The sequence below is a fragment of the Typha latifolia genome, chromosome 12 (genome assembly GCF_019914945.1).
Source record: "Typha latifolia isolate L0001 chromosome 12, TyphaL0001v2, whole genome shotgun sequence".
NCBI classification, from domain to species: domain Eukaryota; kingdom Viridiplantae; phylum Streptophyta; class Magnoliopsida; order Poales; family Typhaceae; genus Typha; species Typha latifolia.
This window is the reverse complement of record NC_133097.1, coordinates 10,314,406-10,337,736: the sequence shown is the minus strand read 5'-3', so window position 1 is coordinate 10,337,736 and position 23,331 is coordinate 10,314,406. Positions and strand designations below refer to the sequence as shown.

The following is a 23,331-nucleotide window of genomic DNA, read 5'->3' as shown; positions in this document are numbered from 1 at the left end:
TAAAAGTGCTTATGGGCTTTCCATTAAAAAATAAAACATAAAATTAGTTTTGTAAAAGATCCAAGGGCATTTGCATAATTTTATACTGATAATAGAAGGCGGCAAAGGCACTAACTAGCACGTGCCAATCCACCGAACAAATGCACGTGCGATATGGCCCAGCCTCAGCCCCAGCGGGCAGCCCATTGGATTCTTATTTCCCACGCACAATCCAGATCTATAATAAGAGTTAATTTCTCCTCGTCCTCGCATAACTATTATAAGCCGTACGAAATGAATAATTTATATTTGAACAGCACCTTTATCCCACCATCAAGCTTTCTTCATGGTTTACGTTATTATATCCATACAACGCTACCATTCATTACCAACAACCAGTGAAAACTTCAAAAGCATGCAGCAATAGCTAAAATTATTATTACTTTCATCCACCACAAACTATTATTCCTTTTGTTTGGTTTGAGATATTTGTTAAGATACTTTACTATATGTATGATAATCACATAAAGATACTATGCGGTCATCCACAAAGAGTTTTACTTAACAAACTGACTATCACTCCTTCAAATTTTATTTACCAAACTAAACTATTCCCCAAACTTACAATAAGATGAATCTATTTTTACTATCTCTGCATCTATCGTCAATAAAATTTTAAATTAATTAGTAATTAAAATATCCATCCTGCTTAGTATTTTATTAGTGACCTTATGAGCCAAAAATAGATTATTTTGGGTATTAGATTTAGGGGGTGCGGTAAATTTCAGTAAAATAAGATATTGGGGAGTGTTAGTTTGGTCAAAACCTCTCTCTCTCTCTCTCTCTCTCTCTCTCTCTCTCTCTCTCTCTCTCTCTCTCTCTCTCTCGCCGACGAAAACAGTGGATGAACTCAAGGGCAAAGCGGGGAAAAGGAAAATATAGGAAAAAGGAAACGCATCGAAGAAAGCGGGGGGTTTTTTTTTTCTTTTTCCTCCAACTCCTCCCCCCCCCCCCCCCCTTAACTCCCTCCTTTCCTCTTCTCCCGCTCCGATCTCGATCCCCGCAATTCTCCGACCGGCGGCCGTCAGATCCGGAATATACTAGAAGCTCTGAGAATCTTTGAGAAGGGGAAGAGGCTCATCTCCTTAGGCGGAAATGGAGTCGATCATAGCCCGAGCACTGGAGTACACGCTCAAGTACTGGCTCAAGTCCTTCTCCCGCGACCAATTCAAGCTCCAGGGCCGCACCGCCCAGCTCTCCAATCTAGGTCTCCAACTTAACCCATCTCCCAATTCCACTTAAATCTCTTAAACAGTTCCAATTTTGGATCGATTCATGTATTCGTTTGATCGAATTGGCGCAGATATAGATGGCGATGTGCTACACGCAAGCGTCGGATTGCCACCGGCTATAAATGTAACCACCGCCAAAGTTGGGAAATTGGAGATCACGGTAAATTGCATATTGATTTGACTTGGTGTACTTGAAAGAGAATTGGGTGGGTAGGTTTTTGAAAGAGAATTGGGTGGGTAGGTTTGGCAAATGTTGATCTGTTTCTGAATTGGTTTCATTCATTTCGTGCAGCTTCCTTCGGTTTCGAATGTGCAAGTAGAACCGATTCTGGTTCAGATTGATAGATTAGATCTTGTTCTTGAGGAGAATACTGATTGTGACAATTTGAAGAGTCCAAACAGGTTGATTTCATTGGTTTAAATGTGAATATGCGTTTCTTGTTTGCAATTTTTCTGATTGGTCTTCTTTGTGTTTTCTCTTGTTCACAGCAGTCAATCATCTACAACCTCTACAAAAGGCAGCGGATATGGGTTTTCTGATAAGGTCGTGATTTGAATTTCTTGATGCATGCATCTTGTATTTTTCTCTAATTGGTTGAACAGCCGTTGAGCTGATAGCTGTTTAGTGCGTGCCAACTCTGCATCCCATCTTGTGTCTAATTTGTTGTTAGCTAGTGTTAGATTTTCTGAGCATATCTTCAGTCTTTTTAAAGATACTATCTAGAATTATTAGATGATTTTACAAATAGAGTAATGTGGTGGAAATGCTATTATTAGTGTAAATTAAATTGCATCTATAGTGTACTGAAGCTTCTAACATTCATGTGCAAAAACTAAAATTTGAAAGCTAATGTAAGTTTATTCACATCAGATTGCAGATGGAATGACTTTGGAAGTAGGTACTGTTAACCTTCTTCTTGAAACACGAGGTGGTGCTAAGCGTCAAGGAGGTGCAACTTGGTAGCTGCTTGACTGAACTTCTGAGAGAGCTATCATGCTTTTCTATTTAATTTGCTCCTTCCTGCCTGATTCTGATGCTAATGAAGTAAACTGTACAAATTGACTGAATGTTCCTTCTTCTTGCCAAATGCCAGGTCACCACCACTAGCATCCATCACAATACGCAACCTTTTACTCTATACCACAAACGAAAATTGGCAGGTATTTCTTCATTTCTCACACAGTACAGTTTATATGTCTATACAGTTACTGCAAGTAGAACTTCTTTTGGCAGGTTGTCAACCTCAAAGAAGCAAGGGACTTCTCCAATAATAAAAAATACATCTATGTCTTCAAGGTTTCAACTTTAATTTTCCTTTTTGTCGCTATAAGATTGGGCCCCAAATACAACTTTCTATCTGGCTCAATACACATACATACATACATATGTGTATATATATGTGTACATGTATCATGTTATTCAAATTTCTGACATTGTTATACTTCTTTAAATTGCAGAAATTAGAATGGCAGTCACTATCGGTTGATCTATTACCTCATCCTGATATGTTCACTGACGCAAGGTTTGACTCCCCTAGCAGTAAAGAGGACAGACGAGATGATGATGGTGCAAAACGACTATTTTTTGGCGGTGAAAGGTTCCTTGAAGGAATATCTGGACAGGCTAATGTAAGAAAATGTGACCTTAGCATTCATCAAAGTACTAATGTATCTTGGGTCCAACATATTATTGTTTGAGTTGTTAAAGAATATATCACCTTGTTCACTTCTAACTGCTCTTTGAATATCAGATTACTGTTCAGCGTACAGAACAGAACAGTCCACTTGGGCTTGAGGTTCAGTTGCATATTACAGAAGCTGTCTGTCCTGCTTTAAGTGAACCTGGTAATTCATGATCCATATTTTAATCTTCATTGACATACCATATTGGGGTTTAGAAAATTGGAATTATTTTGCACAGGATTAAGAGCTTTTCTCCGGTTTTTGACGGGATTGTATGTCTGCCTAAACAGGGGAGATATGGGTCCAAAGGCTCAACAGGTTTCTTCTGTCTTTGCCTCTATCTTTATCTGTGTATGCCTGTTCCTGCATTCATTGTGCTCTCACCTGTGTTTATATGTAGTAGGTGCCTGTGTTTATATGTAGTAGGTGTTCATTATTGAGTGCAGTAGGAGTTAAGTTCCTCATTTTCCATATTGATTTGATCTGAGCAGCGTTGCACTGAAGCAGCAGGATGTTCGTTGGTTTCTATCATTGTGGACCATATTTTTCTCTGCATCAGAGATGCTGGTAAATATCATTTTCAGATTCTTTGGATTTGGATACTGGCTGTCACTAACTTTTGTTTGATTGCCAGAGTTTCAGCTAGAACTTTTGATGCAGTCCCTCCTTTTCTCGCGGGTAATTTTCTCCTAGCATATTTGCAGCTTTGTGAATATTTTATATATTTGTTTCTGTCAAAAAGATGCATCTTTTAGCTGAATTTGAATGGAATTGTATAATATGTTCTTTCATCAACAAAAGTGGCCTTTTAGGTATAATACTAGGATAGTAGGATCAACTTATATATTTGCTTCTGATTTCTTTTCTTCAAGAGAAATAAAATATAGAGAATTTTCTACATTTTATCCCAACTGTACTGCATCCTCTGAGGCAATGTGTGATTGATTCTTGCTTATTTCACCCTTTCTTTTGCCACTGAGTTCATTCGTACCTTTTCTTTTCCTGGCAGGCAAGTGTATCAGATGGAGAAATCACAAAAAACTTATCTTGCATTAAGGTCGGTGGGCTATTTCTGAGGTAATTCCTGTGCCTACTCTCTGTATTACTGTCGAAGCTCCAACTTTAGAAATTCTCGCTTTCTTTACCTTCTTCATTTATACAAACAGAAAGTTACGTTTGGCTAGTACTTGCGAAGCACTGTGTTATAGCATCATTTCAAGTTTTATTGTTTGTAATGCCAATGTTGATGGTTCTTTATTTTTCTTTTTTCTGGTGTAAATAGAAGAATTTCATAAGGATCAACAAACAATTTTCTCTGTGCAGGGACACCTTTTCACACCCTCCATGCACCTTGGTACAACCATCAATGCAGGCTGTTACACAGGAATCACTGCATGTGCCAAAATTTGGTGATCACTTGTCATTTCTTTGGTGGCTAGATATACACTTTATGCTTTAGCATACAATAATTAAATTTGTTAGACTAATTTTTTCATTACTTTTACTAGGTGAAAATTTTTGTCCTCCGATCTATCCTCTAGGAAATCAACAGTTACAATTTGATGTTGGGGTTCCTCTGATTTGCCTTCATTCTCTTCAGATTAACCCTTCACCTTGCCCACCAAAGTTTGCTTCACAGACGGTCATCAATTGCCAACCCCTTCTGGTAAAAAAAAAAAAAAAAATCTTCATATTAAATGTTTCAAACACTTGATGTTTGTCCCTTTTTGGTCATCTTATTTCATGTGTTTATGCTTCTCTCAGATTACTCTTCAGGAGGAGTCATGTTTGAGAATCTCCTCTTTCTTGGCTGATGGAATTGTAGTCAGCCCTGGGGCTGTATTGCCTGATTCCTCAGTCAATTCCTTTATGTTCAATATCAAAGAGTTTGATCTCTCCATTCCTTTAGATGCTGGGAAGATTGCAAATTTCACTGAAAATGGGAACCATTTTGCCAATTCATCTTTTTCTGGAGCAAGGCTTCATGTAGAGGATCTGTGCTTATCAGAATCACCGTCACTGAAGTGCACTTTACTAAATCTGGAGAAAGATCCTGCTTGCTTTATTCTCTGGGAAAACCAACCTATTGATGCCAGTCAGAAGAAGTGGATTACTCGAGCTTCAAACCTTAGCCTCTCACTTGAAACCTGCAGCAGGCTAACAAGACAGAAAAGTTCTGGTGATTGGTCTGCAGGGTTGTGGAGGTGTGTTGAACTGCATGATGTATGTTTTGAGGCTGCTATGGCCACTGCAGATGGGAGCCCTTTGTTGGATGTGCCTCCTCCAGAAGGTGTTGTCAGAATCGGGGTAGCCTGCCAGCAATATTTATCTTATACTTCTGTTGAGCAGCTATTCTTTGTTTTAGATCTCTATGGTTACTTTGGTAGAGTAGGAGAACAGATAACAAAAGTCGGTAAAAAGAAAATGCAGATAACAGATGGCAAGTCCATGGGTAAAAAACTAATGAAAAAAATTCCTAGTGATACTGCAGTAAGTCTATATGTAAATGTTCTACAGCTTAACTTTTTGGAATCTTCCTGGGTGGACATTCAAGGTATTCCCTTAGTTCAGTTTGTTGGAGAAGATCTTTTCCTAAGAGTGTCCCATCGTACTCTTGGTGGTGCTTTTGCAGTCTCAACCAACTTACACTGGGAAACTGTCTCTGTCAACTGTTTAGATGGAGTTACAGTCAATTATGATAACAGGGTAGGGGTGTCTGACAAACATGACTCTGTGGTAACCGGGAATGGGCATCCCAAAATGAGGGCTGTATTTTGGGTTGAGAACAAAAGCAAGTATCAGGTGAAGCCAGTTCCATTTCTTGATGTTACCGTCGACCATGTGATGCCTTACGACATGCAGGATTTGGAGTGCCATAGTTTGAATGTGTCCACTAAGATATCTGGTGTACGCCTGGGTGGTGGAATAGGCTATACTGAATCTTTGTTGCATCGGTTTGGTATTCTTGGGCCAGATGGTGGTCCTGGAGAGGGGCTGCTGAAAGGAGTGAAGGACTTATCTTCTGGTCCACTCGCAAAGCTTTTCAAGTCATCTTCTCTTGCTAATTCCAATAAGCACAGTATGGCATATAAACTTAACTTTCAATTTGTGCTATATTTTTGTTAATGTGAAAATATTCTTATTGCTAGAGTAAAGTTTTTAAACTGTACATGAAAATCACATGCATCAATTTCAAATATCATAAATGAAATTTCTTTGTTATTTTCTGAATCTCTTTTCCCATCTCCTCTTTTCTTGCATTATTTCAGATGGACATTTGGAAGATGAAGGTCATGGTGAACTTATAGAACTGGGGATGCCGGATGATCTTGATATATCAATAGAACTAAAGAATTGGTTATTCGCTCTTGAAGGGATGGAAGAAATAGGAGAAGAGTGGTTGCCTTGCAATGGTGATTTTGTCAGTAGAGAAGATAAGTGTTGGCATATGACATTCCAAAACTTACAAGTAAAAGGAAAAAGTAATGGTAAATCTAACACTAGTAGCATCATCAATTTGCGGAAGAAAAAGATGTTTCCTGTGGAATCATTCAAGGTATCTTTTGGTTGCCTTAATATTCTCTATTTTTCGCATTGAATAAATAACTAAAAATTATTAGCTGCAAACTTGAAAATTCTGTCACTTCTTTTTCACTTAACATTGCCAAGTTGCAGTCCAAAAGTTCTCTATTATATTTTATGATAAATTTCTTTGTAGAGAATATCTCGAACAATTTCACCACCACACTATCAAATGCCAGTTATGATGCTTAAATATATATCATCGTTATCATAAAATCCTTTCCCACAAATTGCACATTGCATCTACGATTTGTTGCTTCATCCAAATGTGCCCATCTTTCCTGAAGAAGTCATATTGGTTGCAACATTGCAGGTGCAATTCTTGGTTATCTAACTTAATATTTGTCTTCAAGTTTGTGACATTCTAAGCATATCCTTCTTTGGTCATGATTTTTTGGATCTTGCATATTCCCGTCTTACATGTATGTATAGCAACACAGAAATTTTATGAGATGCCTAAAGTGGCTAGTTTCATGATCAACTATCTGGTGATTGAAGTTTACATGAGATGCATAAAACTGAAGGTCCCTGACATGTATATGACTTGACTGAACCAATCAAAATAAGTTTTCTTAGCCAAGTCCACAATCTTCTAAAATGATGAACCAATCTCTTCCATCACTCTTGGATTGTCTTTCATTTGCCTCTTTGATCATTTTTGCTAGACTACATGGATTTTCTAGCTTGCTAACAAATGATGAAAAACTAACCATTATTGTTGTTTTTAATGGTTTCTCCCCTATTTTGGAGAGAGAGTGCTGTTACCAATGTTAAGGTTACAATATTTTATCTTGATACATTATTGTCTCTAGTTTTCTGTTATAAAATACTATTCATTACTTTGAATAGTCTATTGGTTTTATCTCCTAATCTGGGTTTGTTGTTTGTTCGGTGCTTTCAGGTGGGAGTGGAAGGTTTGCAGGCACTGAAGCCTCGTTACAGAAATGAAATCATCCAAGCAAATATGATGCAAGTTGCTCGAATAGATATAGATACAAACAGTATGGGAACTGTTGATAATGGTGAAGGCATAAACATTGTGGCCAGTTTAGTCATTGATGAACATGGAAGTGATGAAGAAGCCAAATGGACAATAGAGAATATCCAGTTTTCAGTCAAACAACCTGTAATGAATTTTCTGTCATATGATAATCTTGTTGATAAAAGTTGTTTTTGCAAGTATAATAGAAGGCTAAATTGTTTATCTTGGGCTTATGACACAGATAGAGGCAGTTGCTACAAAAGAGGAACTGGAGCATCTTGCTTGCCTTTGTAGGTCCGAAGTTGATTCCATGGGTAGAATTGCTGCGGGAATTCTGCGTTTGCTTAAGCTTGATGAGTCTCTTGGCCAAAGTACTATAGATCAGCTCAGCAATCTTGGTATGTAATTGATTTATAGATATTTAAGATTCATTTGTTTACCATTTTTTTATTATATTTTTCAAATCACTTGTCTCGGCATGTACATGGAGTAAAGTTTGCTAGTGTAAGTTGCCATCTTTTTGGTTTTGTTCTACAAGGAAAGCAGAAGAATAAACTCTATTGTTTGACAGACCTGCAAATTACTTTGTAAAATGGTGATCATGTGGATCTTGTGTCAATTTTGGGAGCTTTTCTTTCTTGCATGCTTTTATTTTAGCCTCAAAATTACTTTAATATAAATTTGGCTAGTAGGATAACTCACTTTGCAAGTGTTTTTCATTATTGATGCAGGGAGTGGAGGCTTGGATAAGATTTTTACACCAGAAAAACTTAGTAGGCGAAGTAGTGCTGGCAGTATCAGCTTCTCTCCTCGAGCTCCGACCGCCAATAGCATTGCAGAGGGTCCAAATGAGACCTTGGAAACGATGATTGCTTCACTAGAAGCTGAGGTGTCAGATTCACAGGTCAGATGCTCAAACCTTGTTTCCAAGATGAGCAGTTCAGAGGATTCCAGACATGTTTTAGAAATGAAACAGCTGAACCAAAAGCTTGAGAGCATCCAAATTTTATTGGTCAGATTGCGTACTTTGATTTAAGGTGGACTGGAGGTTTCTTTTTCGGTGTATAGGGCAAAGATGAAACTGGAAATCTTTTGAGCGTAGTCCTATTCTTTTGTACATACAATGTTGTTGAGCGCATACCAGGTTCAAATAAATGTGGATCTGGCTTTTTGTACCTTATAGCCAGACCGTGCGTCTATCATTTGAGCGAAGGGAAATTCAAGAAGGAAGATCAAGTTGCTATGACATTACCCAAATAATATTGAATAATTAGGGAAATAACTACTTGTCAATCCTTCTCTTTCATTCTTTAGCGACATGACAGTATTAAAATTTTTATCTAATTAATTTAATTTTGTTTTTATCTTACATTTGGAGGCTCATCAAAACCATATTACTGATGTAGGTAGAACTTGGGGGGTCTGAAGCTTCCCCCAATCCCTCATTTTAATGACAGAGGATATCGACCTTTTCTTTTCCATGTATTTGTAAATTTGGGCACGGGAGGAATGGATGGCGGGTCGTGTGCATAACAAACTATCGCTGCTGAGAAGTATAGACACCGACAACTGCACACCAAAGCGTACGTGCAATAACAATACGCATCGGATTCTCTCAACCTAAATAAAATAAAATAAAATAACGCATCGTACAAAACTGGTAGGTCGCGTTGATAGCATATAACTGAATCCGTAGCTTTTTCTGGCAAATATCTGCACCTATAAGCAACTGGCTGGTAGATATATAGAATACCCTATAAAAAGCAATGTGATGATAGCAAAAAAAGGATTTAACAATAGAGATACCCAAAGTAATCGACAGGCGTATGAAATTGAATCCACAGAAGCTCCATGAAAAACATGAACCACTCATGAGTACAATGTCTAGAGATACAGGTCCTTAATCCTCTGGTAGGAAAAAGTGATTTGGTTTCAGATGGTTTGTTGTTTCCAGTTAAATCGTTCTAGTCATAATCGTCAAGAAAGAAGGACGAAGAGATGTTTCTTTTGGCCATCGCATGGAACAATATGACTAAGTTGACAAAATGTTTACATTAGAAAATAAGTTTCCAGAATCAGAAATTCATCAAGATGTACAAAGCCAGAAGCTGCAAATTAGAAAATACAAAAAGCCTCCTCCCTCCTGAAACTAACCCACAAACAAAATAGATGTGTTAGACCTGCTCAATTTCAACCTCGCTGTTGAAATCAATATCTACCATCTCAGAATCCACCTTTTCTACATCCACTTCCTCATCATCACCCTCGTACTGAAAAATCATCCAAATTAGTAAGTAGGCTGCTGATTCACACAAAATTTCAAGGCAAAAGTGTTGACGTTTGCTTTCAGGAGCGATAACAGGTTTATGCTATGGTCACACAGTAAAGTTGAGCATGAAAAATCTTTTAAAGAAATTGTATATGTCATTATCATGGAGTCACAGAAGTTAAAAGATGCATTCTTAGCACATAATTTGCTGTCAATAAATCTTAAACACCGGTCACCGCAAAATAAGGATGGAAAAATTAGCAAAAACAATAGGGGTAAAATCATCAATAACCAGAGTAATCATATTTTGCATAGAAAATATCTCAAAATAACCATAGAGAAATCTGAAGACCCTTCTATTATCAAAGGAGGAGTCATGTTGTTTTATTGTTAAAGTGCATTGACAATAATGTGAGTTTTTCCATGGTAAACTAATTGCTGGTTCAGCTCTTTATCATCAAGACACTTTCTTCGAAGTCAAATTCCATGATGAGAAATAACAGATAAAAATTAATGAATAACCGGATAAGGGATTCAAACATTATTATCTAGCAAACATCCAATGATTGAATGCAGTGAATTAAGAGAGATGCAGAACAAGCCATAAATAATTATACCTGGAAATCTGGAACTATATCTTTTCATCTTATATTAGGTGCATGTAAGAAGCTAAATAGAATGGCAATCTCTTAAGCAAATCTTCTTACTTGCTTGTAAGCATTTTGAGTTACTGGTGGAGGAGGCGGTGGCGGCATATAAGATGAGTTGGTTCTCTTATTTAAAGATCCATTTCCAAGGATTCTAGTACCCTCCATTGATTCAAGCTTCTCCTCCAGTTCTATGGTTTCACCGAGTTCATCTACGGCATGAGCAGCCATACTGGTCGAGGGCAGCAGGTTTTTCACTTCAGAAACCTTTAGCTGTTATTTGCAAAATGACCAATCAATCAAAGCATTCTTCAAGCATGTAAAAAGTTCTGAGAAGAATAATAAAAAAGTTCCAGCATTATTAGACCTACAGCTTCCAACCATCACCCAAATAATTAGCTTCAAGCATGAGAAATTATATCTAACCTTGTCCAAATTACCAATGCCAGCAGACACAAAAGATCCCCGTTTATCTTCTTCCAACATCTTGTTTTTAATGAAGACTGATTTCCTTGTTTCAATTCTCTTGCTATTATATGCCACATGTGGAGTACTTCCTTCCAGTCTATTCTTCTCTAATTTAGAAATCACATCCGAAAATCTCCCCTTTTTTTGTAAAATCCCTGAAACAATCCAAAGGATGGCATCAAAACAAGAAACATGAAAACATCCTAATTTTGATTTTAGCAGAAGTTCAAACCTACAAAAGCAGGCAAGAGAAGACAAATCTAAATATACAAATTAAAAGGCCCAATCAGACAAACAAAACTTAAGTTGATATTTACAAGAAAAGTGACTAGCATCTAACCAAGAGTTAAGAGTTCTTATAGGAATTTGTAGTATTATACTGACTGCAAGTCTGCAACAAAAAAAACATTGTTCGCCTGTGCCAAGAGAAATACAAACAAGCAATTGAATGATTCCTTTATCAGAAGTTTGATACTTGAAAGAGGGCAGACATAGATGAAAGCAAAATGACTTGACATGAGACAAACCATCCTGACCTATACATGTACTTATTAAAATCCCAATAAGAAATGGAAGCTTATAATGATAAGCATGACAAAGGAAAGTGCACTAAAAAGACGATTAAATGGATGCCGAAATCATGTAAAAGGATTTCTGGTATATATACGTCTGAGTGGCCTCTGCAAGATAGAAACATGAAAACTTAACATGCAACATGTAAGTGCATAAACTTCTGATGTATTAGAAAGAGAGGGTTTTAGCACGAGGCTGATCCACTGTTTTGAGAAAGCAAGATGTTCAAAGCCTCATCCCCTGTTGCTGGACAGGCTGTGTCAATGAAGCAAATCCGCAAGACAACAATCCAAGTGATGTGCTCTTAAAGAAATTTTTGTTGCTTTAAATGCAAAAGGAAAAATAAAAAACAAAGACAATGTAAGCATTCTCACAACCTCAATCATTATGGAGTTCTTTATATGATATATTGATTTATCACAATAAGATTTTGAAGTACCAGCACGAACACATTTTCACAACTTCCAAAATTATAAATTATAATGGAATGATATTATGGTTGTCTTGAAAATCATCCATATGGAACTTTCAAAAGAGCTACCTGTTTTTGCCTCCTCACTTGTTGAATAGGCAAAAGGTCTCTTGTTGGTTGAAGATACATGATTCTGCAACTGATCACTCCTTGAACCAGTTTGGTAATCATCGTTGGGTTCACCATCACTCAGAACATTTACACTTGAATCTTCTTCATTTGCTGGCCTTAAGGTATCTGAAGCAATGACATCACTCAACCTCTGAAGACGGGCTTGTGACCTATCAATTTCTTCCCGCACGTCAACAAACGCAGCAATAAGCTTGCAAAAATTATTCTAGAAAATGCAAGATTGACAGTTATCAAATGAGTAACTGAGACCTGCCTTTTTAACTCTGCTTGTGCTTTTATGTAACGCCCATGAGCTTTAATGAACTTCTTTAATTTTGAGGTGATCCTAACCGCCAAATAAATAAATAAATAAAACTATAAGACAAAAAGAGCAAGCAATGGAATGTTAGGTTCTCCAACACTAATAATAGAATAAAAACCTTTTACATTCTTCTTGCTCCTTGCTCAATTGCAACTCAAGGTTCTCTATTTCACTAGAAAGTATGTTTGCTTCATCAACCTTCTCCTCCAGAATGATCTATGAATTAAAAAAAAAAATTAATATCAGATACCACTAATTACAAAGATGTGATACATGCGGCAAAGCAGCTCAAAGATTACATCACAAATGAGAAGTACCAAAAAATAGGAAGAAGAAAATCCAGAAGACTCTTAAGAAGTTAAATTAGTAGCATATAATTTCAAGTTTTCAACCATAAGAACCATGGTCATGAAACTCATTTGATGCCAGTCCTAAAGTTAGGACAGCTGTTCAATAGACATTAAACTAATGAAGAAATGCATTAGAACTACAATTATGTATATGAAGATTCTTAAATAATGGATGTGACTATTGATAAATTAGTTCGTATTAGAAAACAGTCAAACACTAATTGGTAAATACGAAACAATTTTATTTCGTATTAATTTACATGCTTTACAGCATAGGTTATCACTATGATTCTTTCTATAAATCTAAGATAGGAAAGAGCACCATACAGAAGCAAAACACTCAGAATATCAATCACAAAGGAGCAGGAAAAATAAAATATTCAAACAACAATATTGCTGCATTTGCAGGCACTTTTAATAGTCTGAAGTCAAAGCATCAGCTACAAATCAAAGATATAGGTAGGATAGGAGTAACAATGACATGGAACAATCTACAGCATAAAATTTATGAAGAAAAGTAAAACCGACCTCTAAATGAGATTTATCATCATTGAGAATATCCATATCCAACTGCATTTGTTTTAGCTGCGCAGAGTTAAAATGATGTTAAGGGAAAAATCAAGCTTGGAGATATAAACATGGCACAACAATCAAGTAAAAGATAATAATAAGTACCCAGACCTTCCAGATGAAGATTGGTGCAAGAATAATGAGCTATGCAAAAAATAATTTTTTTAAGCTTTTAACCTGCTCTTCGAGCTCATCTTTCTCATCATAAGAACCCTTGTCTTCTTTTCTCCTATCATCATGGTTCTCAGAAACTTTTAAGCTCCCGGATGCATCACTTTCTCCATCTGAAAGCTGCCTCTTCCTATGCCTTCTCTCACTGAGACAGCCATGAAAAGTTTGGTGAAACAGCCTGAAACACCTGAACTGGGTTGCACCCTTCTCAAGTGTCAAAGATAAAAGTAACTTTTATTGCTTTTGCAAGTATCTTGTGTAAAAGGAAGTTGGCAGAGGCTTTTTTTGTTGGATTTGACATTATTTAAAGGTTTGTATACTTTCTATACTCTACTGATTATACAATTTTTTACAACAAACAATTGAATTAAAAAATAATAATTGCAGTATCTTTTATGTATAAAGTTAGAACCAAAGTTCTTCGTATCAGTTTTGGGATCGAGATCGCTTGCTGGAAAAAAGCAATAGTATCGGCTGTATTGGTCTTCCTGTTCGAACATTTTAGAACGGGGATTGGCTGATCCATTTCCGCGATACGGATCGGGATCGGTTTATACTTCAATACATGGTTAAAACAAGCAAAATCTATACTTCTTTTTAGTGAGTTAGGAAACTAAAATCAGACCCAGATCTAAAACTTGCAACTAGCTAATCTCCTCGAGCTAAAGTAGCTTCCATAAATCATGCTTGCACAGTATACTTATAAACATTAACCAAACAAAAGTAAATTGATGGACTAAAATTTGTGACCCAATTTAAGAAGACTGAAAAATATATATAAACTCATTTACCTCTTTCTGATAGGGGACTTTGAGAGGCTAGAGCCTGCAATTAGATTTCCAAGAGACATGAGGATACAAGAAAATGGTACAGAAAGCACTATATAATTTTTAAAAAGAAGCAAGTATTTCATGTAATCAAAATTCATTTGCAGAGACCTATAAACTCAATCTAAATATATTACTGTGGTAGGGTAAAGAACAACGAAGAGGACAAAACAATGGATGGATACTTGCCCCTGTCATGTGAAATTGGCTTTTGAGCATGAAAAGAATGACGACCTCTAGAATCCCTTCCAGGTGAGTATCTTCTATGCGGAGAATTTCTTCTGTCAAGCTTATCTCTTAAGTCCCCACTCCTATAGTCACGCCTACCTACAGTCAGGAAAAAGAGGTTTCACAAAGGAGAGCCTTATTTTTTGAATAATTGAAGGCAGGCAACAAGGAGGCGAGATAACCCATGAACCTTTTTAAGCTTACCATAACCTTGAGTTATATGAGATATTCAATTAATAACAAGTAGCACTGCCTCCTCAATAATTCCAAATGGCCACAAAACAAGTGAGCCATAAAACTAACAGATAAGAAAATACCCAGGTATTTCCATGGATCACCAACAGAACCTCTCAGATAGTGTAAAACTGATGCATAAAGTAGTAAAATCCTCCTTCTGAAGTGGTATTTGATTATCGTAATAGGAAGTGAACAGCTTTGTCCTCAATAATATCTCAAGATATAATGAAGAAAGAAAGTCCATCCAAGTATCATCCAATATATTTCATTCTGCTGTGTCCAGATATCCCTCCACAAATCTATCCTTATATGACAAATTGGTGAATAATAGCTACTATGGATTCAACCAGATGAAATTGATTGATGCACCCGAATCAAAAGAACCATATGACTCGCTTGATTATTTGCAGAACCTGTTAATGCAGAGATCATGACACATAGTACGCATTTCAATGAGCATGTAGCAAACAACACAAGATCCCTCATGTCCCCCTCCTGATACCGAATAATTATCATAAAGATGAAAAGAATACAATAATACCAACTGAAGGGGCTACCAAAATCAGCATGTCATCCTCCAGCTGAGAAGATTCTAATAAATCTGTTTGGAAGGTTGATAATTTGAATGGTAACAAAATCAAAAGAAAACCAGGAACAATGCCACAATTTTCTGCAATAAGCTTCATCTGACTAGATTATTGACCACTAATTTAAGGAAGTATTTTCCATCTGCAGGATATGGCACTGAAGTTGTCAATGCAAGAAGTAAACAAATCATACTACATAATGTACATGCAAAAAAAGCAAGCAAACAAAAGCAGATAATGCACTTCTAAGCATTTTTTTGTCCTATTCGACTAATTTAAACTTTCCACTACTGAAATTCTCCTGTTTTAGTCAATTTAACTAAGCATGCATTAAGAATAGTTTATAGACACTCAAATTGGCTCATGCTTCCCTCAACCTATGTTCACTGTTACTTTATTTTATATTATTCAACTATTTATTTCATTATATCCTTTACTAAACTATCTACAACAAATTCCATAGTTATTTAAGCCATAAAAAAAATTAATTCAAAGCTACTTGTCATTCCAACTGTCTTGTGGCATTTCCTCTCTATACGTTCCAGTAATCCACAAAATTTGATTCTTTGTTTGTTATTGCTTCCTCATGATGCTATTATTGGAGAATACAAATCATAAAAGATAACGATCACATTATAAACCATGAGCATCTTATGGTTTATATCAAATGCAAAATCATGACCTAATAAAAAAATTGTCTAAAACAAACAAGCACAAATGTGAGGCCACACCAGCTTACTTTTAGCAATAGCAAGAAAACGTGTAATTAAAATGACAAACTTCTCTATCTTCAATATAGGAGATGCGATGCTTCTGCGACAACTCAGGCAGTCAAGATACACAGATAGATTGTCTTCATTGATGTATCTAATGTTATTCAAGTTTCAGCAACTACTGATAAATATCTTACACATGACATCATCAATTCTTCGTCAAGATTGTCATCTTATACCCATGTAGAAACATCACAGCACATAAGATGAAGATCAGAAAGGTATTCTAGCAACGAAAGATACTATAATGCTAGAATTTAAGGAAATCTCAGAAGACATCAAATTATCGACCATCAAGATCCAAGAATTAATCTAACTAAAAGAAGAATAGATATCTAATAGTTATAACGGGAACATTATCTCACTAAGTAACAAAAAATAAAGCACTAAACCCTGAAATAAGAACAGAATTCAGTAACTCTCCTCTAATTCTATCCTCTCTTTTTTTCCCCCAATATGTACGACAGGAACTAACCATTGAAGGATCCAGAGAAGCGGCGGAGCTCCGCTTCGCCGTGGGCGAAGTTGCAGCTCGCTCGAGAGCAGCGTCCCTTCTGGAACAGTATACATAGCTTCGTCTTGTAGAGCTTACGACCCAGCATGACGGCGGCACAATGAGAGAAATATAAAACGGATCGAGCCCGCGAGATCGCAAAAGATATGGAGATGGAGTAAGAACCCTAGATTAGGTTTCCAGAAAACCCTACCCTCTCGTCGTCACTGGGGATTTGAGACCTCCAAGCGCTGCCGTATGAAATCGCTATAGAGCTCTCCTTTTATGGAAGATTATTATATTCCTTCCGTGATATCGTGGTGGGGGGGCGGGGCAATGGCCGGTGAACGGTTCGGATCCCCTTGGATCAAAATCCGGCCCGACTCCAAGATAGTGGGTTCGATTTCGTGTTGAACGATACACACAGATCCGACCCGATATCTCAACCGTAGCTCATCTTTTGTTGCACATCATCTCGTTCATCCGTAGATCTCCTATCTCAACCGTAGGATCAAATTCCATAGTGACGGGAATAATATGGGAAATAAATTTACTACAATTCAAAGTTTGATTTTGCGTTTTCTGTTATTATTTTCTTCTCCATATCAATGAGTATATGAATGATACATCGGCCTTCCTGTTCCCCTTCATTTTTTAATCTACGAAAGTATATAAAATCGTATCACTTCTTCTAATTCATCAATAACATAAAGCTTTTATGCTGATTTACAAGATATAATGGTCACATATATGAGGATCTTCTTATGGTATTCTTTTCAGCATCTCTTTTGCAGCTTCACACTCCCTCGATGCCAGAAGAGCTTGATACAACCTGTAGTTGCAATAAAGATAATACTAATTTAAAAAAGGATAAAATTAATCAAACAAACAATAGAAAAATACAACGGAATAATGGCAGGAAAGCATATTACATCAGTATGCTTCAAAGTTCATATGCTGTTCTTTTGAAATATGAGTGTGTTTTTCAAGCATCTTCCAAACCTCAATAAGGACAAGACGTTGTATGGAAGGCCCGCAGCTTCATATTCTGCTCATATCAGCTTAGCACATTGTGAATCTTTATGCTTTCACACAAGTACTGAGAAGAAAATCAAGACTTAGTTCGACAAACATGAAGATCAAGCTCTTCTTCTTTAGTGGCATTGACGACCTCAATTCCAGCTTCTAAATTTGTAGGGTCTGCCTTCCATATTTGGCTGAACATCTGTAATTGAAGCAAAAAATTCAACTAATTTATCAAAAAAGCCTATGCAGTGAATGGAGCACCTTTGCAGATCCCTCATATGGTCTGGAATGTCCATGTTTGCCGGAATGTCTTTGAAGATTTATTCATGTCCTCGTTAAGTGCTTATTAACATTAATTATGTATAAGAACAATGAAAAAAGCCTGTCTACGGACATTTTACTTCAAAAGAAAAACAAGTAATAGATTTTCATGTTACAGTGTCAGAATACAGATAGCTGTTGAGAAGAGGAAAAAAAAAAATCAAACAACACTGGGTTTATGTAGAAGCACTAAATTCCTGAAATAGTATTAATTGCAAATTGCAATTATAAAGCAAGACAAAATTTGAAGATACTAACCAATTGTCCGAGAAACTTACTATTATGAGATGTGCAGAGGTTCACAATAAATAGGAAAAGTTTGGTGTTTACACAATAATATATGAAACTAATTCAGAATGAGCTAGATTCGATCTTAAGTCCGCAATTGATTAGGAAGGAAAGGTACAATATGAAGTTTACAATCAAATACAAGGGTGAATTCTCAAGCAACCAAGAAGTCATCTACTCATCAAGATTTCCGTCTGGTAATTAATTCCTTATATCAAGCAGTATTATGAATATAAAATAACAAAGCAACCAAAGTTGCCTCAAGCTTCTCATAGCACCACCAGGTGTAGTCGCAATAGATACCAAAATGTAATTATTAGAAATTCTAACATAGTACAATACAGAAAGACAATGCTGTACTTCTTGACAGATTAAAAGAAAATCCAAGATCGAACCTGATCAATAACCATGTATGCAATCTTTCTGTTTTTTTTCCTTGAGCTGCTTACGTAAATTATTAGCGTCACTGATAAAGGAAATGGAAGGACAAGAAAAATGATGTGAATAATGTAGATAATTATAAAAATAGAGATCTCTTTACTAATTAAGCATACTCGACAATAATTGTGCTGAATGCAATAGAGCATTACTCTACTGCAGCCATCAAACAAATTACTTGAATCATCCAATTCCTTTAGAAACAGATGTAATCTATCCAATTCACCTTCAGTTTGAAGATACTGCTGCAGAAACATTTACGCAACATTCGTAATTAAAAGTAAAGTAAAATTTCACTTTTCTCATACATGTTACATATAGGAATTCAGGAATAACGGTAGTAGTACTCAAAATCAGGCTTATGACACAGGTTTGGGATCAGGGCAGCATCCAGCTTGCTTAATTTCATTGTGCACATTAAGTGCATCACAGACATTCAGGCATTTGTCCATTTGATGAAAGGGCTGTTATAAGTGCACTCTTAATTTCAATCCTGTGCTTCACTGGCAGCTCATGACCCAAGACAACCTCTAGAAAGTAAAGCTGTAAGTAATGCTTGACATCTAGCAATTTCGAGTTTTCATCTCACTTTTACAACTAAGAAGTAATATAATTAGTTTGAGGGATGAGCTTGATCAGACTAATTGGAAGTAAACTTGTTAAAGTATATGTTTTATGAGTCCCTCTTATGAATTGGGTGAAAGAAAAACTAATACATGATGTTCAATTTGTAAGATAGATAGAACTTGTGATTACTGAAAATAGTGAAATCAATTAAACTGTCATTGTGTCCCTCCAATTTTGATTTAGCTTGTTGCTAGGATATACATGATGTCAACCTATCTGCATCTGAACATGATAAGCTACATCTATTGATTAACGACCAAAGAGTACTGAGAAAGGAAGCCTGCCGCAATAAGTATACCATGGTATTTGCCCTAGAAAGGGCCATCCATTTTGATTCAATAAGGAAAAAGTAAAAATAAATAAATTGAAAAATGAGACAGTATACTCAACCATTTGCAAATTCTTCAAATTGTTAACACACGACAGAATTATCTCATCCACTATATTTAGTTCCTCTCTATATTTGTTAGATGAAGGCTTGGTTTATGTTGCATCTTTCCATCGAAACACTTTTTAGCATAAAGTATGCAAAAGAGGCTACTCATATGCGAGTTAATTTTTGAGTAAACAAAAGAATGCATGAGGACCAAAAATTCTTAAAATTCATTTTGCCCTTCTATAGAAGTTGATACTTGATACCATACTCTTAAGGCAAAAAGCTATTGCAGACTGTCAAACAATATACAGCTACTAACTTATTATGGATGGAAGATGGAACCCTAACCATCTGCATATAGAAGAACATATTAGGCTCCACAACTATAACATAATGAACAGTAAAATATGCATGCACAAGCATGATTACCTGTTTAACCATCTTAAAATTTCCAAGTTTTGTGTACACATTTGTAAGCGCCATATAAACAAGCTTCATAGAGAACTCCAGCAAGCCGCAATTCATTACAATATTGTAGGAAGTTCAAATATCACTTTCTAGAGAAGACCTTTGCCACCATAATGTATAAATAGATATAATAATGTCAACGCTAAAAAAGATACGTACTTAATATAGCATTACTTTGACGGAAAATTTGCTGATTCTTCAAATTTGCATGGTGAAAAACAGATTTTGTAGGCGCTCCCTTTTCCTATCACTCTCACAAAACGCCAATAAGTAACTCTCTGTAAAAGAATTACATGCCATGAGATATTGTAGCGAAATTCTCTGCAACAATTGGTAATATGTTGCTATCATAGCAGAAATGATCATTTATGGCAATACTAGACAATACAAGAAAGAAAAAGGAACTGTGTAGAAGGTAATAGATTTAACCGTCGATTGACCTCATAAATCATTTACGGCAAGTTCATCTATTGTCTGATTTTGCTTTCACTGGAAATCTAACACCAACTTTTTAGGCAATTGAGATCAGGTTGATAGTCAATCATTAAAAATTGTCATTTTTTATTTCAGATCCTTTCCATTTTGAAATGTGCTCTAAAGACTCCATACAGTGGAAAATTCTTGGATGATGATGGTAATAAACTGATAATTAGTGCGAGTCCTCTATTCTATGGCACCATACATATAGTATAGTCTGCCAAAGAGAAGAAATTGCTACATGTTCATGATAAAAACTTATCAGTTTGATAGTTTGATTTCTTTGACACAAAAGCATTATTTTGTTCAGTATCTACACTTCTTTATCACAAGCATTAAAGTACCATATATTGTCAATTGTTAGGAGAATAATCCAAGGTTCGAACATTTCCACCTAAAGCTCAACAAATCATTAAGGATCTGTTATTAGTCTATTTTTATCAGAGTGGCAGAAGAAAGGATGTTAAATTACAATCTTTAATGTAAAGGCACCATTAAGCTGTACCTAGAGTAGCTTATTTGCTGCCAACTTTCCATATCGTTCCAATGAATGAAATCCCCAAGAAGGGAGAAGCCGTTAATCTTAGCAATTTTTTAACTCTCAACTTCTCAAGCTGCCAACTTGACCACATAGCCATTGACAAACCAAAACTGAGTGGACTGAGCAATTCCGCATAGGTCACATCATCAGCTCAACTTATTCGACATATGATGCATGGAGGTTGGAGGGTGCATACCCTGTCAACTTCATCTTGTGATGAAGATCTTGCAGCAAACTATAGATTAACTCAGACTGGCTATGGGACTTATCACGCGCTACAAATACATTAACCCTATTTCCCACTTCAATCCAACTGCATCCAGGTTGCTTTTTAAGTCCCTTATCTTTCATCTCTAATCTAATTCTTGCTGCTTCCTTCCACTTCCCAGCAGAAGCATAGATGTTTGATAGTAACATGTAACTGCCAGCATTGTTAGGCTCTGCTTCCAAGAGCTTTCTAGCTGCCACCTTCCCAATGCTTTCATTCCCATGAAAATTACACCCACCAAGAAGGGCTCCCCAAACATTAGCTGAAGGTGCCTTACCCTTAAGCACATTGATTAGATTTGCAGCTTCCTTGAGCCGTCCAGCTCGTCCACAGAGGTCTACGAGGCAAGTGTAATGATCTTCCCTAATTTCAATGGACTTATCATTTACCAGGGAGCTAAATATTCTAAGCCCCTCGTCGACCAACCCCGAGTGGCTACAAGCTGACAGCAACCCCACATAGGTCACATCATTAGGTCTGAACCCATTTCTCTGCATCTCCTCAAACAAGCTTACTGCTTCTTTACCGTTCCCATGATGTGCATACGCAACAATAATTCCATTCCAAGAGACTAAATCCTTTTGCTTTGACAGATCAAACACCTTTCTAGCTGTACCTATTTCGCCGCACTTTGCATATGCATTCATCAAGGCAGATTCAACAAACTGATCAAACTGAAAAATGGTTTTGCTAACAATCTGATGTATTTGATGTCCTTCCTGGAGTGCCGCTAAATTGCTCACTGCATCCAGAGCACTCACAAATGTTCCCTGATTAGGTTTAAGCCCCTCAATGAACATCTCGGAGAAGAAATTCAAGGCTACCTCATTCTGCCCATCCTGCACATAGCCTGCTATCATCGTAGTCCAAGTAATAACATTTCTTTTGGCCATCTTATCGAACAAGTTTTGAGCCTGACTCAAGTCCGCATTCTGGATTAACCCAGTGATCATTGTGTTCCATGATGGAATATCCCTCTCAGGCATCCTATTGAAAAGATCCAGGGCTTCATCGAGCCTCTTATTTTGGGTATAACCCGATATCATGGCATTCCAAGAGACCACATTTCTCTCTGGCATCACATCAAAAACAGCACGAGCCTCGTCAACTCTTCCATTTTGCGCCAAGCCTGCGACCATTGCTGTCCATGAGATCACATTTCTCTCAGTCATCGACCTAAAAAGCTTGTAGGCTTCATCAATTCTCCCCGACTGCGCCATTGCAGTCACAATTGTATTCCAAGAGACCACATTCCTAACTGGCATCCTCTTGAACAACTCATACCCCTTGTCAAGAAGCCCACGCTCCAGATACCCTGATACCATAGTATTCCACGACACTACATTCTTATCTGGCATCTGTTGGAAGAGCTCCTCGGCTTCTCTAATACGCCTTGACCTGACGTACCCTGAGAGCATCGCAGTCCACGTGATGACATTCTTTTTAGCATCAGAGCGTTCGAAGAGAAGGCGGGCCTCGTGGAGCATGCCGCAGCGGATGTACCCAGATATCAACGCAGTCCATGAGATGACATCTCTCTGGGGGGTTTGGTCGAACAGCTTGTGGGCATCGGCCAAGCGACCTTGACTGCTTAGTTGGGTGATCAGGTAATTGGCGCGTGCCACCTCTGGGTCAGTGCTGTGATCTCGATGGGAGGTGGAGATAAGTGGGGCGCCATTAATGGAACTCGAAGAGGATGGCGAGGGAGAAGGAAAGGAGTGGCGGTGGAACGAGAGAGGGAGGAGGAGGCGAAGAGGTTTGAAAAGTGGTGGGAATAGATGAGGTATACATAGTTTCGTCTTGTAGAGCTTACGACCGAGCATCGCGATGGAACGATGACAGAAATATAGAACGGATCGAAGCCCAGGTACCGGTCAACGAGATC

The 23,331-nt window shown here is 37.1% G+C and overlaps 3 protein-coding genes across 10 annotated transcripts; 1 reads left to right on the top strand and 2 right to left on the bottom strand.

Moving 5' to 3' along the window:
- Nucleotides 1-902: 902 nt before the first annotated feature.
- On the top strand, nt 903-8,811 carry LOC140798815 (uncharacterized). Of its 4 annotated transcripts, none has more exons than XM_073152877.1 (20): nt 903-1,246; nt 1,343-1,431; nt 1,564-1,673; nt 1,761-1,815; nt 2,143-2,231; nt 2,366-2,432; nt 2,506-2,568; nt 2,730-2,900; nt 3,023-3,116; nt 3,193-3,272; nt 3,446-3,521; nt 3,589-3,632; nt 3,964-4,031; nt 4,278-4,363; nt 4,463-4,620; nt 4,719-6,033; nt 6,224-6,510; nt 7,438-7,662; nt 7,760-7,916; nt 8,250-8,811. In XM_073152877.1, exons 1-20 carry the CDS (start codon nt 1,135-1,137, stop codon nt 8,552-8,554), a joined length of 3,651 nt encoding a protein of 1,216 aa, XP_073008978.1. In that variant the 5' UTR covers nt 903-1,134; the 3' UTR covers nt 8,555-8,811. The 4 variants fall into 4 exon arrangements, with proteins under 4 accessions (XP_073008978.1, XP_073008980.1, XP_073008982.1 ...); XM_073152879.1 differs by having other exon boundaries at nt 918-1,246; nt 2,150-2,231; XM_073152881.1 differs by having other exon boundaries at nt 948-1,246; nt 1,764-1,815; nt 2,150-2,231.
- A 708-nt stretch (nt 8,812-9,519) lies between these two features.
- LOC140798728 (zinc finger CCCH domain-containing protein 13) lies at nt 9,520-16,925 on the bottom strand. The gene is made up of 11 exons (XM_073152750.1): nt 16,599-16,925; nt 14,488-14,625; nt 14,263-14,296; nt 13,478-13,616; nt 13,259-13,315; nt 12,499-12,596; nt 12,333-12,404; nt 12,017-12,228; nt 10,861-11,057; nt 10,495-10,707; nt 9,520-9,788 (listed from the first exon to the last, which is right to left on the bottom strand). The coding sequence occupies exons 1-11, from the start codon at nt 16,723-16,725 to the stop codon at nt 9,693-9,695; spliced, it is 1,383 nt and encodes a 460-aa protein (XP_073008851.1). The 5' UTR covers nt 16,726-16,925; the 3' UTR covers nt 9,520-9,692.
- A 240-nt stretch (nt 16,926-17,165) lies between these two features.
- Nucleotides 17,166-23,320, bottom strand: LOC140799032 (uncharacterized). Of its 5 annotated transcripts, none has more exons than XM_073153136.1 (4): nt 21,143-23,320; nt 18,647-20,438; nt 17,549-17,841; nt 17,166-17,448 (listed from the first exon to the last, which is right to left on the bottom strand). In XM_073153136.1, exon 1 carries the CDS (start codon nt 23,267-23,269, stop codon nt 21,335-21,337), a length of 1,935 nt encoding a protein of 644 aa, XP_073009237.1. In that variant the 5' UTR covers nt 23,270-23,320; the 3' UTR covers nt 17,166-17,448; nt 17,549-17,841; nt 18,647-20,438; nt 21,143-21,334. The 5 variants fall into 5 exon arrangements, with proteins under 5 accessions (XP_073009237.1, XP_073009236.1, XP_073009239.1 ...); XM_073153135.1 differs by having other exon boundaries at nt 17,549-18,717; nt 20,122-20,438; XM_073153138.1 differs by having other exon boundaries at nt 17,549-18,717; nt 20,320-20,438.
- Nucleotides 23,321-23,331: the final 11 nt, after the last annotated feature.